We start from the raw sequence: 16,835 nt of genomic DNA on the forward strand, positions 1-16,835 counted from the left end.
TAGTGTCTCTTTTTACTGTTGTCGTGTAAACACTTAAATATGTTTCCCAGTATTGTCGCAATGATTTTCGCGACCCTGCGCTTGTTGCGCAGTAAACCCGCGGTGGCTCTGCTACAGATTACCGTGTAAACACACCCTTGTATGTGATTGGTCGAGACATTTTAGCGCGACGTACCACAGCCAATCACAGGATTGTTTTTCTGTCACGTCGGTGCACGGATAGTAAGCTAACGGATAATGCAAAAACAAACTATTATAAAGAAGGCGGATTGCGGCTTAACGGCGATATAGCGTGGTAGGGCTTGATTATCTGGACCGAGTGTTTCTTGTTAGGATTTTATTTGTGAGCATGCGGTACGGCCGTGACTGCGAGGACGCAAGAATTGGGTAAGCGGAGCTAACCAGCGTTAGCAGCAGCGTGCTAATTTTCAGCGTTCCGCAAGGCCGCAGAGAAATACGAGCACTGCTTCCTGTTGTTGCTTCATTGAGAATGTAGGCTGAGCTACGATCACAACGTCAACCCCAAAAGTGTTATCTCGGAAACGAGCGCAGTCGTGCAGTTATTTGCACTTCAGTTTATTTTATACGAGCTTGCGAGCTACCTAGCTTGTTAGCTAGCTAGCTAGCATGAGTGAAGTGACGGACTGCAAACAGTCCGCTGACTCTGCATCGAGGAAACGGTGTCCATCACCCGATAAGGATGAAGGCAGCCTGATTCCCAGCAAGTCCGCAAAACTTAGTGACCAGCCAGATGAAACGAGGGTTACTTCTGAAAGTTGCAAAGACAGTGAAGCCGAGAGTAAAGAAGCAGCCGGGAGCGAGGGCCAGTCGAAAGATGGCAAAGAGGAACAAGCCGCTGTGAAAGCAGATCAGGGTTCAGAGAGCACTGGTGGCACCAGTTCACAGCCTGTCAACAGCTCCAGCGCTGACAGCCACCACACCAGCAGTAGCACCGACAAGCCGCAGGAGTCGGCTCATGCAAAAGACAAAGCAGAGAAAACAGCAGAAACAGTGCGGCGTCCCACAGCTCCTCTGGACAAATCCGACTCAGCTGCCATAGCAGCTGCTGAAGCGCTGGCCAGTCTCACAGGGGGGGACGGAGAAGACAGTCAAGAGACTCCTTGTTCATCTGAAAAGGCCAAGCAGGTGAAACAAGGGAGTAAATTTAAACAGCGCGGGGGACACCAGTCCTCAAAAGTTGGCTCCAAAACACAAGCAGCGGCAGCAGATAGCTCCACATCTGTGCATAGTACTGACAGAGAGGATACAGATGATGTGCCTGAAGCAGATGAGGGCGATGAATCGGTATCTGGCTCTTCCTCCACACCGAGCTCCTCTTTCCCATCAGACAATGAGGAAAACGATGATGGCGAATGTGCCATTGTGTCTGTAAAGATGGCTCCAGAGTTGAGGCAGTCGGTGGCTCTCCTGGCACAAGTACAGATGAGGCTGGAAGCTCTTGAGAAGAAAAGTGCCCGGCTTCACCAGAGGCTAGAGTTGAAGATTAGTCGTCAGCGACGCCCGCATCTGGATCAGAGAAGTTCCATCACGAAAACGATCCCTGGGTTTTGGGTGACAGCTGTATCCTTAAAATATGAGAGTGTAACGCTCGACCGATTCCCATGCTGTGTTTGAGTATTTAAAGTGAATTTGTCATGTTGTTTTTTCGTAACTTCGATGTGCCAGCTGTTGAACCATCCTCATCTCTCAGCTCACATTGATGAGACCGATGAAGACGCTCTTAGTTACATGACTGATCTTGAGGTAGGACATTTTATTCTCACAATATCAGCTGATGCATATTTGTAGAATGGAAGAAAACACGTTTTCCTACCTTTTTCCTCAGATTGAGTCTTTCAAGAATAACAAATTGGGCTACAGAATTCGCTTCCACTTCAGACGAAACCCTTACTTTCAGAACAACATCATCATGAAAGAGCTGCACCTTGGAATGGGAGGTAAAAATAAACATGCGATTATTAAATCAAGTGATATTAGGTCAAGCATAGTGTAGCCTCAAAATTATATCAGTGTTTTGGAGAAAATGCGATTTTTGACAGTGTACAAAATAAATGCTCCAGCATTTATTAGTGTGATCAAAATGAAGGGCATTTTTCATCCTGCATAAGTCAAATGTAAGCACAAAAATAGTTTTGGTATTATTTTTTTTTTTCCAAAAAGCATAAAATAACTGCCACACTTTAGTTTGGCAGCTACTACTTAACCATATGCACAGTATTGTCACATAATAAAATATAATTAAAACACATTTTCTACCTGGGATGTTGTATATTGGGTCAACCTTTTTAGCCAACTGCTTAAAGCCCTCTTTTTACCACCGTGCAACTACATGAGTAATTTCCATCCACCATTTGATTTTCCTATCACATAGGAACTTATGATAGGAAAGGGTTACTCCCTAGTTGCATTATGTGCAACTAGGAAGTGCTCCTGCAGTGCTTACGTGAGGCATTTGTTTACTTTAGGTCACACATCACCAGCTCCTAGTATCTCCTCATGTGCCTTAATAGCCCGTTTGTCCAGAACGGTGTGTTTTTGCGTCAACTGGTGAAACAAGTTTGTCGTTTCCACCTTTAGTGGGATCAGTTTTCTTGCATGTTTTGGAAAGCACTGTGCTTTGTCGGAGCTTGATGAGGTAGCTCCCTTATTAGGTACAAAGTGGTTAATGGAGGCTAACATGCAGTTCTTGCTCTCAGATGTGTCTGGGCTTGAGTCATTGTGGTGTGTGCTAGGGAAAGTAAATGCATGCCATTGGTGTGTCAATGATATATTGATATGACATTTTAATATTATGTAAAAATTTACACTGGTATTGTGAAAAATAAGGTTCAGTACAGCCCTAGCATATAAGGATAATCTTAAAAAGTAGAGTTATCAATTTTGCTTTTTTTTCCCCCAATTTGGTCATATTTTGGAAGGGAAAATGACAACTAAATGGAAAATTTTCATTAACAGCTGCCTAGGGCTGTTCGATATAACGATATATATCGGATGACGATATATATATATTTTACGCTATTGTTTGTTTCGTGGTATCGCAAAATAAACTGTTTACGGCAATATTTTTTCATCGTTTTGATGGTCACTGTAGTGGCTATATTAATTAAAGTTCTCTCTTTCTCTTATATTTAATATAACCACACTACGAACGGACAAGCGACTGTTTTTATGAGTTGTCGTTAGCAACAAACACGATAAAACCATCGCCTGTCTGCTTGTTTATTTTCCACATAAACCTTTCACAACAAAGCTCAAGATCCTGTTGAAACTTTTCAAAATAAACAGAATCACGTGAAAGAGTATGCAGTGTTTACGGATGAGAAGCAAAAAAGAGCCGCCAGGTGCTAAAAAAAATAAACCTTAGACTGAAATGTTAGAACAGGCTTTTCCCCGCAGCACGCCGTGTAATAAATACTCACAAAGAAAACGGCGGCCGTTACAACTTATGTCTAAAAATGTATCGTTTCATGCATCGGTTAAAACACTCAACTCCAGGTACACGATGCCCAGCTGGAAACACTTCATGCAAGTCGAGCTGCCCGAGATTCACAGAATTTACAGAAAATGTTCCATTTTTGTGATTTATATCATTATCGGACGATACATGTCTTATATCGGGATATGAGATTTTGGTCATATCGCACAGCCCTACAGCTGCCTATAAAATATATGGTAATGAGAAGTTGCAAGTAAACCAAATAACTTGACAAATTTGTCAGTGTCACATTGTGAAGCATTATTATTATATTATTGTTTATTTATCCAGGTGAAAGTCTCATTGAGATTTAAATCTCATTTCCAAGAGCGACCTGGCCAAAAGGGCAGCAGAAGTTACAACAAATGTGTTTTTTGTTGTTTGTTTTACCACAATCTTACCAGTGATTCTGTACATTCAGGTTTTATGTTTTTAAATTGAAAGTTAATTTAAATCAGTGGTTTTCAAACTATAGGATACTGGTTCACTGCAGGTGAGCCAGGTGGAATAAACTAAATGAAACTAAGGTCAATGTTTGTTAATGTTTTTCTCCCTAACTTTGGGATAAGTAAAAGTATTGTGTTTCTTATCTTTATGGTTTGCTGATGTTATTGCACCTTTAAGTAATAAAATTTAGTTTGGGTTCCTTTTTATTGTTTGATTTAAAAAAAAATATGGAATGCGAGAGTGAGCTTCAGCTTCTGGGGCATTCAAGAAAAAGTGAGGACCACTGATTTAGGGGACTCATGTAAATAAAAGCCCAGTTACAATACGGCTGGTGAGTGGCGAGACTTGCTTTTAGAAGGGCACCCACCGTATTCAGACAGCGCAGTTGCATTTTGAAATGGAGGATTGGCTGAGATTACTTTAACTGTTTCACTCTTTGTCGTTATATACATGCACATGAATAGAAAGAATCATTTGTGATGTCAAGCAGGAAGCTTATATTCTCAGTATCATGTTCTAATCCTGGCTGCTCATGTTTTCAGGATCTCCCATGTCGTTCTCCAACCCCATTCTATGGCATCGTGGACACAACCTGACAGCCCACAGTGAACCCAGGAAGTCTTCACGTGGTGTTTATGAGACGTTTTTCAGCTGGTTCAGTGACCACAGCAACCCAGGACAAGATGATGTAGCACAGGTACACAAGAGTACACCCACATATGGGATTGTAGCAAAAATAAATCGATAAGTATAATTTTATTTATTTGTTTATAAGGACAACACATTGATCAACATTTCTGTGAGTATGGCAGCGTTAGTCAGCTGGCTAATTTTCAAGTGTAGTTCTTTGGCAAGATGTTTTTAAAAATGATTCAAATAATAGAATAAACATAATAATTGGACAAACAATTACAATCAGTATTCAAGACAAGAGGAAAGAGCAAAAAATGTACCCCTAATATATTATAAAGACAAGCGGCAGCCACCACAAACATTTAATACAATAATACAACAGAAACAGTAAGCAGCAACAAATAATAGAAACAGTAACCTTGCCTGGTAAAGAATTTTAGGCAGGTTAGATCGAAATAGAAAAATAAAAACAGCTTTACTAATAAATTAGAGAATTTACTGTGCAGATTTTAACATGTTTGTGTCTGATCGACCTGAATCAAGACCTGGAGACTTAGTAACGGTGTTGTAGGAGCTCCAGTTTCTGTTTTCACTTGGTAAAACATTTTCGATTTGAAGCTTTGATTAACAGGATCTCCTGATTTTAAATGTATGTTGCTGTATTCAAAAGCTTTCAGACCCACTAAGATGCAACAGTTTCAGAGGTATTTTGTTAACCTATTATTAGATTTTGCTAGACAATCATTATTTGCAAGCATGGTGTGCCAGCTGTGTGCTGAAAGGGTCAGAGTTCAAATGCTTGAAGCAATTATGTCACATTTAGTTAACATGATTACAGTCAGACTTTGGAAAAATTGCGACTTTATTACACTTTAAAAATAGAAGAAATTCCTCTTTCAGTTAATTGCATTTTTGAACTAGATAAATGTGAAGTGAACTGAAGCTTCCACAGTCTGGTTGAGAGTAAAGTTGGACTTTAAGGATGGCGCACAAGTAAAGAAAAGAGAGGGGTAAAATGAGAATGTGACACAATTTAATCTTGATTTCCAAAATTGAGGTTGAAAATAAATTTTAAATAATTGCGCAGCCCCAACAAGGACACTTCCTTTTTTGTTTTGGTTTGTTTTTAACAGATATAAAAATCAGGGTGTCTATCAAGTTGACCACCACTGGGCAAATGTGTGCGTTCATTTATTTATTTATTTTTATACAAAAGTTTCAATGGTAAATTAACAGTTTAAAAAGACTATAAAGACATTTTTAAAATAAATAAAGAACCAACCCATATGTTATAGCTAAATACTGTTTTACCTGTTTAGTTGATGAGGTCACTAAAGCCCCTTTTCCATTAGTACCTACTCTGGTCGGCTTGCCACGGTTTTCAGGGTTTTCCATTAGTGGGTTCCAAGCAACCCAAGGTAATCCCAAAATGTAATTTCAACAGACTGCATGCCACCGATTGGCAGGTAAGTGGCATCACTCGATGAGCTATGAGAGGGTCTCGTTCGCGAAAATCAAAACCAACATTTTTAAAACCCCGAAAACAAGGAAATGGCTACAAAAACAACACGGTGGTCTCCGAGTCTGACGAAAAGCCTGAGATCGCTCGACGTCCACCTTGATTGTAGCGTTCATGTCGCATACTAATTACATCACTGGAAGTTCAGCCACGTTGCTATGACAACGATCGCGCACATTGGGTGGTACTCGATTGTAACGGAAAACCCGTCGATCCAAGTAGGTACTAATGGAAAAGGAGCTTATGGCACAGTAGGCCATCTACAAATCTGAAGCTCTGTGGTTTGATTCCCACCATGTCAAAGTGTCCTTGAGCAACCCCAAATTTAATCTGAAGCGTCAATCAGCTTGTGAGTGTGACAGATTAAGCTTCTTTTGGCTGCTCCATTATTCACATGGGGTCGCCACAGCGGATGGCGCCAGGATATTTGCCAGATTTTGAAGCTGGATGCCTTGTATCTCCTCTCGGTCTTAAACACCGGCTCTTTCACATGTTCTACAAATGTATAAACCACTGAAGTATGGAGCAGAAGCCGATCAATATATTGAGCTGCCATTACTGGCGATTTGAGGGTTTATCGGTATTGACAAAGACGTTTTCATCCATTGAGAGATGAACGATTATTAATAAATGTTTTGCATGCCAAGCATAACTGCCAGCTGATCCGATCCAAGTGACGTGTTGTGAAAAAGTGCTTTCAGAGCTCAGTAAGAGTAGAAATCACTGTAAAAATACCAGTCGATTTACCATTTCTAAGTCTATATTTGTTCACTTATGGCTGGCTCAGGCTTTGCCCTTTGTTAGTGATGTGCTTCAGTGGGCTTTCGCTGGTATAAGCTGTAAATTGGGAAATGAACTCCCTGTTGTTTTTCTCTCTCTCATCACCCGCTGTGTGTGCAGGGACGCACTGAGGCCCAAATGCTGCTCCCTCTTCAGTTAATAGTTAATGCATTTTTTTTCTCTGCCTCAAAAGATTGAATTAATAGTTCCATATTAATTGAGCGCGACATTAAATTGCCCACCTGACCAAAGCCGCCAGGGTTACATTTTCTGATGGAAGCCCTATAATAGGAAAATTCTTAAACAATGCCATCAGGAAACCGTGTTTGTGTGTGTCTGCGGGGGTGCTGTGTGTTTTCTATTCAAACATTTGCCTCTGGCAGGAATGCACATGGTGTGTGAAACTGAACATGTGCATCTCAACATATTGAAATGTACTGAAATGAAATTTGTGCTGTTCTTCAGATTCTTAAGGACGACCTGTACAGAGACCCTCTGAGATACTACCTCACTCCTCTCTGGGAACCGAGGGAGAACGGCAGGTAAAACAAACTCACAGATCCTACCAACTAACAGTCAGTGGGAGAAACACACATAGTAAGCTGTAAAATATAGAAGTATTCTCAGTAACAGTTTACAGCCTCTCTTTGTAAGACTGAGTGGGCTGCATATCAAAACAAAGAGCGTGTTTACTGTTAATGTGAAGGTTTATTTTTTTAATTCTGCAGTAGTGGCACGGGGGCTAGAGCGGCTGACAACGGCAATGGAGACGAGTGTGTTGTGATCTCTGACTCGGATGATGAACCCGGTGAGGAGGCTGGTGAGGCTGAACAAGGCAACAGTAGGGATGAGGAAGAGGAGGAGGAGGAAGGCGAAGAAGAAGAAGAGGAGGAAAGAGGGCAAAGTGCAGGTCAGTGCCAAGACGGGACTGATAAAACAGTTCAAATCCCGCATTATACAGAAGCTCATTCTCACTTCTAGCTTATTTTGAAAATGGATGTCTGCGTCCATTTAGTGTTGAGCTCGCTGGGCTGTGTTGTAGCTGAAATTTAAATGTATGAGTAATGCGGGTTAAACTGAATAGACAAGAAATATCTCCTCCTCAGATGAGAGCCCAGGGGAGGAGGAGGATGGTGGAGAGATTGTGATCGACGGTAAGACATCACTCTTAACAGCAGCGCTACAAATTCACCATTGTCACAAATAATCAGTGGGAGGCTGTTGAATTTGCGGGTGGCATTTCAGTCTGCGTATCCTTCATTCTTTGATTTATTTAAGCTGAATCAGAAAAACAACAAAAACATCTTGTTTTATTTGAGTTTTTAAACCAAGACTGAAAAAATATTTGTATTTACTTTGTTATAGTGTTATAATGAAAATAAGAGAGCAGCCACAGGTGTGCAATTTCGACACAATTCAGTTTTTCTCAGTTTTTTTCCACTGTAACTTTCATCTCAAGGCACTTTATATTGTGATGTCAAGACTCTACAGTAATATGATGTGAGCAAGGACGGTGACAGTGGGGAGGATGAACTCCCTTTCAGCCTCCAGCAAAACCAGGCTCAGGGAGAGGGCAGCCATCCACAGATGGAGAAGATAGAAAAGAGGAGCATAGGGATATGATGAACAACAGATGGTGCAAAAAAGAAACTACAGGACACATTATTGACTTGAGTAGTGGTTTATAAACACATGGGGAGTGGAGAATTTGGGAAGTCCCCCAACAGCCTGAGCCTATAGGAGAATAACTAAGGGAAAATTCAGGGTCCTCTGATCCAGCCGTAACTGTACGTTTTATCAAACCGCAACATTTTAAGCCTAATCTAGAAAGCAGAAAGGGTGTCTGTCTCCTGAACCCAAACTGGGAGCTGGATCCACAGGAAAGGGGCCTGAGAGCTGAAGGCTCTGTCTCCCATTCTACTTTTGGGAACCACAAGCGATGGGATAATAAGGCAATATAAGGTCTATTTCAGTGTTATAAAACACTCCTGAGCCATACCAGCTTTTCTTAAGTGCTTTCCCAATTTTAAAAGGCTCATTAATACATTTCTCATAGGATTTAATTAGAGCCATAATTACTACAGCAAAACTAAATCTTTTTCACTGCATGCTTACCTGCGTTTTTTTGTTTGTTTGTTTTGTTTTTTTAAGTAAAAATAAAAAACACCACTATTTCTTTCCTTTCAATTTAGGTTTCAAAACAGAAAAGAAACAAAATAAGAAAATTCATTTTCCCCAAATCTATATTTAAAACCAAACACAAATAAATCAAAGAATGAACAATACATGGATTCAATTCATAATCTTTTTCCTCTTTCCTACTCTTTTAAATTATGGTATTTTTTTATTTTTATTTATCTTTTTTATTTTAAAGTTTGCTTTGTGGAATAATTAAAGCGACCCATTGAAATGATAGCCTTCTGATTTTTGTCCTGTAGGCTCCGACGACAGCGATCAGGAGGAAGAAGAGGAAGAGGGAGCATAAGAAGAAGAAGAAGAAGTGAGCTTGAAGGAGTCACCGCAGGGACCAGAGATCGAGAGGATGAAGAGAATGCTTGGTTTGTGAAGACTAACAGCAAACATTAAACCCTTCTTCCTGATGTTAGTCATTTTTATGCACAGAATATCCAGTTTTGTTTTGTTTTTTATAACTAAAATAAACACACAGAAGCATTTTAAATCAGGTTTAACTGTAACAACAAAGCCAAGGCAGCGCGTTTCCCCTCTGTTTTATACAGTTGGTACTGTGTATTCTGATGTACTCTGATACACTTTTTTGCAGTCGTTTTTTTTTTTCTAAGCAGATTCTTGGGCATATTATGCCTCCTGGTTCTTCTACTGTTTTTCGATTTAAAGAGCATTGTACTACAACCTGTACGCGTGTAGGTGAGTTTTCTGATTGCCGCTATTTGGTGGCATAAAACTTTGCATTGCATATTTAAATAACAGTGGAGCCTTCAGAGGCTTTATTAGCAATCTTGTCACATTTGGGCTTTTTTTTTTTTTTTTGTTTATTTGTTTTTTTTCTGGGTTTTTTAGGAATCGACATGTGACAAAGCAAATATGTCACAGTTTAAATTTGATATAGTTACAGTACATTTTAGATGCACTGAGTACTGAACCAAAATTTGTTCTCAGGGATGATCATGGCGGTAGTCGCGTTGAAAGAACCGTGCTGACTTTTCAGACATTTACACACTCTGGTTATTGTCGGTTGTGTATAAAGAAACGTGTACTCTACTGTAGTAAGTAGGAACAATTATTGTTTTAATAGACTACCTGTGTTTTGTTTCGGGGGTTTTTTTTTTCTCCCCTGCTCTACGTGTCCTGTCTTGCTACACACCAGCCTCCATCAGCAGTCTGTAAACCATCTCTGATGTTTAAAATCATTGCGTAGTTTGACGTTTTTGTGGATTTTTGTAAAGCACTCCTTGAGTAAGAAGAGTTTTGATATTTGATTTTCTTTTAGATTTTAACTTAATTTGAAATTTACTTTCTAAATCATTTAAGGTTTAATCTAATGTAATGTGTTTAAGGTTTGTGTTATCTGCTTAAAATGATGGTATTTATTACTTTGTTTTTCTACAAGTCCACATTATGGCATGCCTTTGAGCACGAAATATAAGATGAAGTGATTATATTCCTTACAAGGCCGGGGGGGGGAGTAATTTTCTGCGCACAGTGTTAGTAAATGTTAAATTCACAGCAACAGATGGGGTGCACTGTAACAAAGCTAGTATTTGTATTGCTTACTTTTCTTAGCAAGGAACCTGTAAATAATACTTCTGCGTTGTCTTTTGGATAAGGCAAAACATGTTTAATCCATGGATAAATTTATCAAATAATCTGGAGGGTTTTTCATAAACATGATCAGAAGGTTATATTTTGTGTGCTGTGTTTTATAGAACACTGTAGTTACAGATACCTACTTGTTTGTTGTTTTGGGTAATTTTTTTTCTTTTTTTGTTTTAAAGATAAATGTCAAGTTTTTGCTCAGACCTAATAAAATAGACAGTTGTTTCACTTTGTCTGTGTGGTTTACATATGCTAGATCCCCGGTCCGGACCAGTACCGATGCGTGAGTCGTTTGGTGCCGGGCTGCGAGAGTTGAGGCTCGGGTGTGACACTTATGGTTTTCAGGGTTTTTTATTGGTTTTTATCGTTATTTTTCATCGTATTTATCGTTAACTCTGTTTCCCTGGGTCTTTTCCCGTGTGTTATGAATAAATCTTCTTTTTTTTGGTACCAGTACTAGTTTTATTTTGTTGTATTTTCCTGCAACACCTTAAAGCAGCGGTCTCCAACTCCAGGTCTCGAGGGCCGGTGTCCTGCAGGTTTAGATGTGTCCTTGATCCAACACAGCTGATTCAAATGGCTAAATTACCTCCTCAACATGTCTTGAAGTTCTCCAGAGGCTGGTAATGAACTAATCATTTGATTCAGGTGTGTTGACCCAGGGTGAGATCTAAAACCTGCAGGGCACCGGCCCACGAGGCCTGGAGTTGGAGACCCCTGCCTAAAAGGAAGGTCTGTCAAAATATTGTCGGACATAAAATGGTCCATGGCGCAAAAACGGTTGGGGACCGCTGTGCTAGAGAAAATTTTTTTTTTATCTATTGTGGAGTTTATGTCCAAATATACACTCACTGGCCACTTCTTTAGGTATACATGGTTAGTACCTGGTTTTACCCCTGTTTGCATTAAAAGCTGGCTTAATTCTTCATGCACAGATTCAATAAGGTGCAGGAAACATTTCCCAGAGGTTTTGATTTATATTGACACGATAGCATCACACGGTTGCTGTGGATTTATCGGCTGCACATCGCGATCTGAATCTGCCGTTCCACCACATTCCATTGGTGCTCTTTATGGCTTCAGATCTGTCGACTCTGGAGGACGTTTGAGTACAATGAGCTCTTTATCATGTTCAAGATCCCAGTTTGAGATCTTTTTACTTGGTGCGACTCATCAGAAGATGGGTACACTTTGGTCAAAATGGGATGGACTTTTTTAGCAAAAATATCCTGGTATGCTGTGGTGTTTACACAGTATTCGGTTGTTACTAAGGGGCTCAAAGTCTGGCAAGAAAACACCCCTCACATCATGACACTACCACCACTAGCCTGAGCCTCTGATATAAGACTGGGTGAATGCTGTTTACTCCAAATTTTGACCCTACCGTCCAAATGTTGCAGCAGAAATTGAGGCTCATGAGACCAGGCAACATTTTCTAGTCTTCTATTCTGCAATTTTTTGTGAACCTCTGTGTGAATTGTAGCACTTGTAGCACCCACTTCTCTGTTCTTAGCTGACAGGAGTTGCACTTATCTCAAATTAGTTTAGCCATTCTTGTCTGACCAGTTTTTCACCAGTGGAGATGCCACTCACTGGATCGTTTCTCTTTTTCAGACCATTCTTTGTAAACCCTAGAGATGGTTGTGTGGGAAACTCCCAGTTGATGTGCAATTTCTGATATCAGACCAGCCCGTCTGCCACTAACAACTCACTTGAGTCACTTAAATCACCATTCTGATCCTGTCTTGATCATATCTATATACCTAAATGTATTTAATTGCTGCCATGTGTTTGGCTTCTTAAATATTTTCTTACCCCTCACTTACCTGTTCCTCTTCACTGCCCCACTACGCAATAAAAAAATCTTAAAAACATAAATATATAATATTTACAACATCTAGTCACTGGATATCTCTCTTCCTCTTATTCACATCGAGCCTGTAACATCTGGGTTCAGATCCTCTGATGCATACAAATGCACTCGGTGACACACTTGCACCTGCTTTTAATTCTGACCATGTATAATGTGTTTCTTTGTGTTTGTGTGCCTGTATTGTTGTGCAAGTACACTACTGAGAAAAAGATTTAAATCACCCTCTTTTGCATTTTGCCAAGAAAATAGGAAATAGGGGCAGCGCTGAAATGTGCAAATGTACATGCAAATGCAGTATAAAAAGGAAAAAACAAGTTTGTACAATTCTCCCAAAGCTCTTCCTTGGATGTTAGCTGGCTTGTCTTTTGTTTTCAGTCTGATTCCACACTATTTCGATACTGGCTCTAGGGAGGCCAATCCATGACCGAAGCCGCTGACACTTTCCCAATAAGTACTTTTCTGTATTTATAATTCCATCAAGTTTGAAGAGATCCTCAACACTACTGGCTGAAATGCAGCCCCAAACCATGACAGAGCCTCCACCATGTTTACAGATGGATGGAGACACTCACTGTTGTTTCTCCCTCTTGATCTCATCTGTACATGGTGAACAAAAAATATCTAATTTGGATTCATCACTGATTTGATCATAATTGATTTGATCATCATTGATTTGATCGCTTGTCCAGTTTCCTCAAGTGTTCAGCTAACAGCTCTTTGAGAATCACCTTGGTGGTGCAAAATACTATTAAAGAAAAACTGAGAGACCTTAAGAAATTGTGGTGTTATTGCTCAAGGCCAACTTAGAAATGACAAGCACGCCTGGCTGCTTAGAAGCAAAGTGTAAAGAAATGATGAGTGGTCCAAAACTTTTGCACATTACTGAGGTTAATGTATATCGGTCTGTCTTTAAAAAAAGGTTCCAGATCTCAACAAGACTGTTTAGCTCTTCTTCCCATAAAGACAGCATTTGATCACCTCTCCTGTACCTTTAAAGATGAGCTTTGACAACTCAGTATTCATTAATAAAAAAGTGGTTTTTATAACCATTAGAATAGGTTCTGGGTTTTTCCAAGAGTAGTCCCAATAAATTGCATAGACAGGGATCACCCTCACTACCTTCTGATGCACACTCAGCCTCTTTGTTCTTTAAGTAGCATTAAAACAAGAAAGAAACCACTCAGTTCATAGAAACAAGGCTTGCCCTCTAGTAAGTTTCCAAGGTGGAGAGAGTTAAACAAAGGATTTCATAATGATAATAAAATAGCCACAAGATGGCAGTGTGGCTAAGCCAATCTATTGTTAGAATAGCTGTCATTTTTTTTTGTTTTTAATGAGTGAATCTAATATCTCATAAACAGCCAAATTTGACAGCAGTATTTAGGCTATTAGGTGTGTAGAAATGAGAAATGATTAAGTCTTCCCTCAGCTGTCTCACACGAACACTAACAGCTTCTAATAAGTTATAGATGTGTGACTTATTAAAGTGATCTCAGATATGTTTGGCTGCAACACTTGCATCTTGACGGGAAGAATCAAAGAAGACCCGCTGAGATACAGCTGTTCTTTATTGTATTCCAACTTTGATTTGACGGCAGTGTGTGTGTTATCACTGACATTTCAAATGTAGCACTGCAAATAGCCACGGGCAAGACATTTTTGGACAGGCCCAGACAAAGGACCAGCAGTGCTGTTGCAATGGTACACTTAAACCCCTGATTCCACTTTTAATGCACAGCTATAAATATTCCACTAGCGAAAACCTGTCCGGTTGTAGCAGCACCCGGGGTATGCGGTCTAGGATGGGCCTATACTATTAATACTGATGATGAAACACATTATGGCCACATGAAGTGATCCCATGTGAAACACAGTGTTTGTCTCCTCTTTGAAGTAGTTTTTTTTGGCCTATCTCAGAGCACCACATGTTTTCATGACTATGAATTAATAATGAGGTTGGTTCCTACAATATTGATTGTGACAAACTAAGTACAGATTGCTGGGACGGTAAAACCGTCCTCAGGCTGCTTTGTGGTCTGAGGGTAGTCTGTGAAGCCTTTGTTATGTGTGGGGTGGCAAAATCCTAAATGGATTCTCCGGCGTAAACTACACTCCCCTGGGTTGAGCTCTTGTTGCTACTGTACACAAATCATCTTGTCATGCTGCTTCATGTTCTTCGCTTTTTTTTCAGTGCATCTTAAGAATCTCAGGCCGATTAACGGTGACAAAAAAAATGAAAGAACAACACACGGGAGCTAATTCCTCATCTGTGATTAATGTGGGGGAGGTTATTTTTTCTCCTGCAATGTGTACAAAAAAGGGGCATGAGCTGCTCTCTGAGGCTCATCAATAGTGGATAATCTGACGGTTTGAGATAGGCCTCCTTGAATAACAACTACCTGTGTAGTGAGTGTGTGTCTGCAAATGTAGGTCTTGTAGTGCTGTTTGCGAAGCTTGCATTCTTGCGTGCACCCCGAAGCGTGCACGCGCGCTTGCAGGAGCCGCGCGTCACATAAACACGCCTTCGGGTTTTTAACGCGAGCGCGATCCACTGCTCGTCAGATAATCAAGATGAAGCACAGCATTTCAGTAGTGCAGCAGAGAGAGCAGCTAAAAATGAGAAGAGAATGGAGTGAGTATAACTGAGGGAAATGGATGAGTGCAGTGATAAGCAGGGCTGCCCGGGCCCTGACAGATACACACAGCAGATGGATGACTCTTATCTGAGAGATCACAGAGTGCATACTCACGCCTAGGCCCAGTTACAGAGCCACGATCACACCAGACAGATGAATAGGCCTATCCCCAACCAATCACACTGCACGTACTGTAGACACACGCACACAAGTGCACGCGCACACCTACACACACACACACAACTTCTTGACAGAATGAACAGATTGCAGCTTCTGCGTTACCTTTTGTGTCTTTGACATTGAAATTCACCTGGAGTCTGGTGTCTCAAGGATATGTGCGAAGAGAGCAGGGAGCAAGGGTGTGGACGGAGATAAGAGAAATCAATTTAATTTCAATTCGAGCTGCAGACGCGAACAAGCGTGAGTTTGTGTCTCCGTGCCGGCATGCACACACTGTATGCATGTGCGCCGGCATACAAATTTATCTGTCAAAGAAAGACCCGCATGCACTGTATTCTCACTTTGCTCAGCTTGCCACATTTTTTTTTCACTAATTCTCTTAGCGCAAACAATGTCTGTGGCAGAGGTTAAGATAGAACTCGAGTCATAAATACTCAAAACAAATAACATTTTGAACTGTTTTTCTCCCACTGGGACACTTAACCATTAACCAGCTATTACCAAAGACTTTTCAAAGAGTGCTGACAGATCTACCTTTTAAGACACGGGGACTGTGCTTGCACTCATCTGCTTACATCCTCACTATCCTCTTTTGAAATACAGCTACCCTCCCTACCAACCACACACACACGCACATACCCCTTGTTATTTGGAAAGAGCTCTTCTTCAACAGCTGTTGAATCTCCCAGCTGCGTTTTATAGCAAGGGAAAGTGCCAGTCTTGTCTTCAAGGCAGATGGCGGGCTGGCTGGCCCTGTAGACACGTGGCATGTTGGACGACTGCAGACGGTGCTCCATCTCAAAAAAGCCGAAGCTACATTATGTGTGTAGAGTGTTTGCACTAAAAGTCTGCACTCACCTCATTCCCAATCCGCTGTGTGGTGAGCAGGCTGTGTATGGAATGTGCGCCACGTATGCGCCCTTCATGTCAAAGATGTTTTCCAAAGTTGTTCTCCTTTGATAATCACTGGTGTGTGAAGTTCGTGAGTGTCGCACAGCACCTGCTCTCTTTTCATCCATTGTGTTGTTTACATTTTTTCAGACCTGTAAGATAATAATTGCAAGGCTTGTTAATCTGCGTGGAAAGCGTTGTCACTGAACACAGGGCAAACAATTCTTGTGAATGTCTTATAGTCTTATTTTCTCTACCCTATAATTTCTTCTTAAGGTGATTTCATGTAATGGTGATGCCCTGGACATGCCTCAGAGCTGCTGGCATGTTCAGACACTCTTCAGTTCATCAATACACTGCAGGAAAACCCATCAGGGGGTTAAAATAATAGGTTGTCTTTCCTTGCGGGGACAATACCCTGGCTCTGGAAATGATTGATGGGTCTGAGGTCTCAGGATTCACCAGGAGTTTTTGGTTGGCCTACAGGGATCAATGTCTACCTCACATTTCACATTACCTATCCATTAGGGAAGAAGAGCCACTTGAGGGGGGCTTTTTGTGGACCAGAAAACCAGCCAATGTTGT

General features: G+C 40.7%; 1 protein-coding gene across 2 annotated transcripts; it reads left to right on the forward strand.

Moving 5' to 3' along the window:
* Positions 1 to 177: 177 nt before the first annotated feature.
* Positions 178 to 11,118, forward strand: tspy (testis specific protein Y-linked). 2 transcript variants are annotated; one of them, XM_063464602.1, is made up of 8 exons: positions 178 to 1,581; positions 1,687 to 1,764; positions 1,847 to 1,958; positions 4,486 to 4,640; positions 7,341 to 7,417; positions 7,604 to 7,785; positions 7,982 to 8,029; positions 9,314 to 11,118. In XM_063464602.1, exons 1-8 carry the CDS (start codon positions 628 to 630, stop codon positions 9,358 to 9,360), a joined length of 1,653 nt encoding a protein of 550 aa, XP_063320672.1. In that variant the 5' UTR covers positions 178 to 627; the 3' UTR covers positions 9,361 to 11,118. The 2 variants fall into 2 exon arrangements, with proteins under 2 accessions (XP_063320672.1, XP_063320674.1); XM_063464604.1 differs by lacking the exon at positions 7,982 to 8,029.
* The last annotated feature ends 5,717 nt before the right edge of the window (positions 11,119 to 16,835 follow it).

Source organism: Pelmatolapia mariae, linkage group LG20 (genome assembly GCF_036321145.2).
Source record: "Pelmatolapia mariae isolate MD_Pm_ZW linkage group LG20, Pm_UMD_F_2, whole genome shotgun sequence".
In the NCBI taxonomy this organism is placed as follows: Eukaryota; Metazoa; Chordata; class Actinopteri; order Cichliformes; family Cichlidae; genus Pelmatolapia; species Pelmatolapia mariae.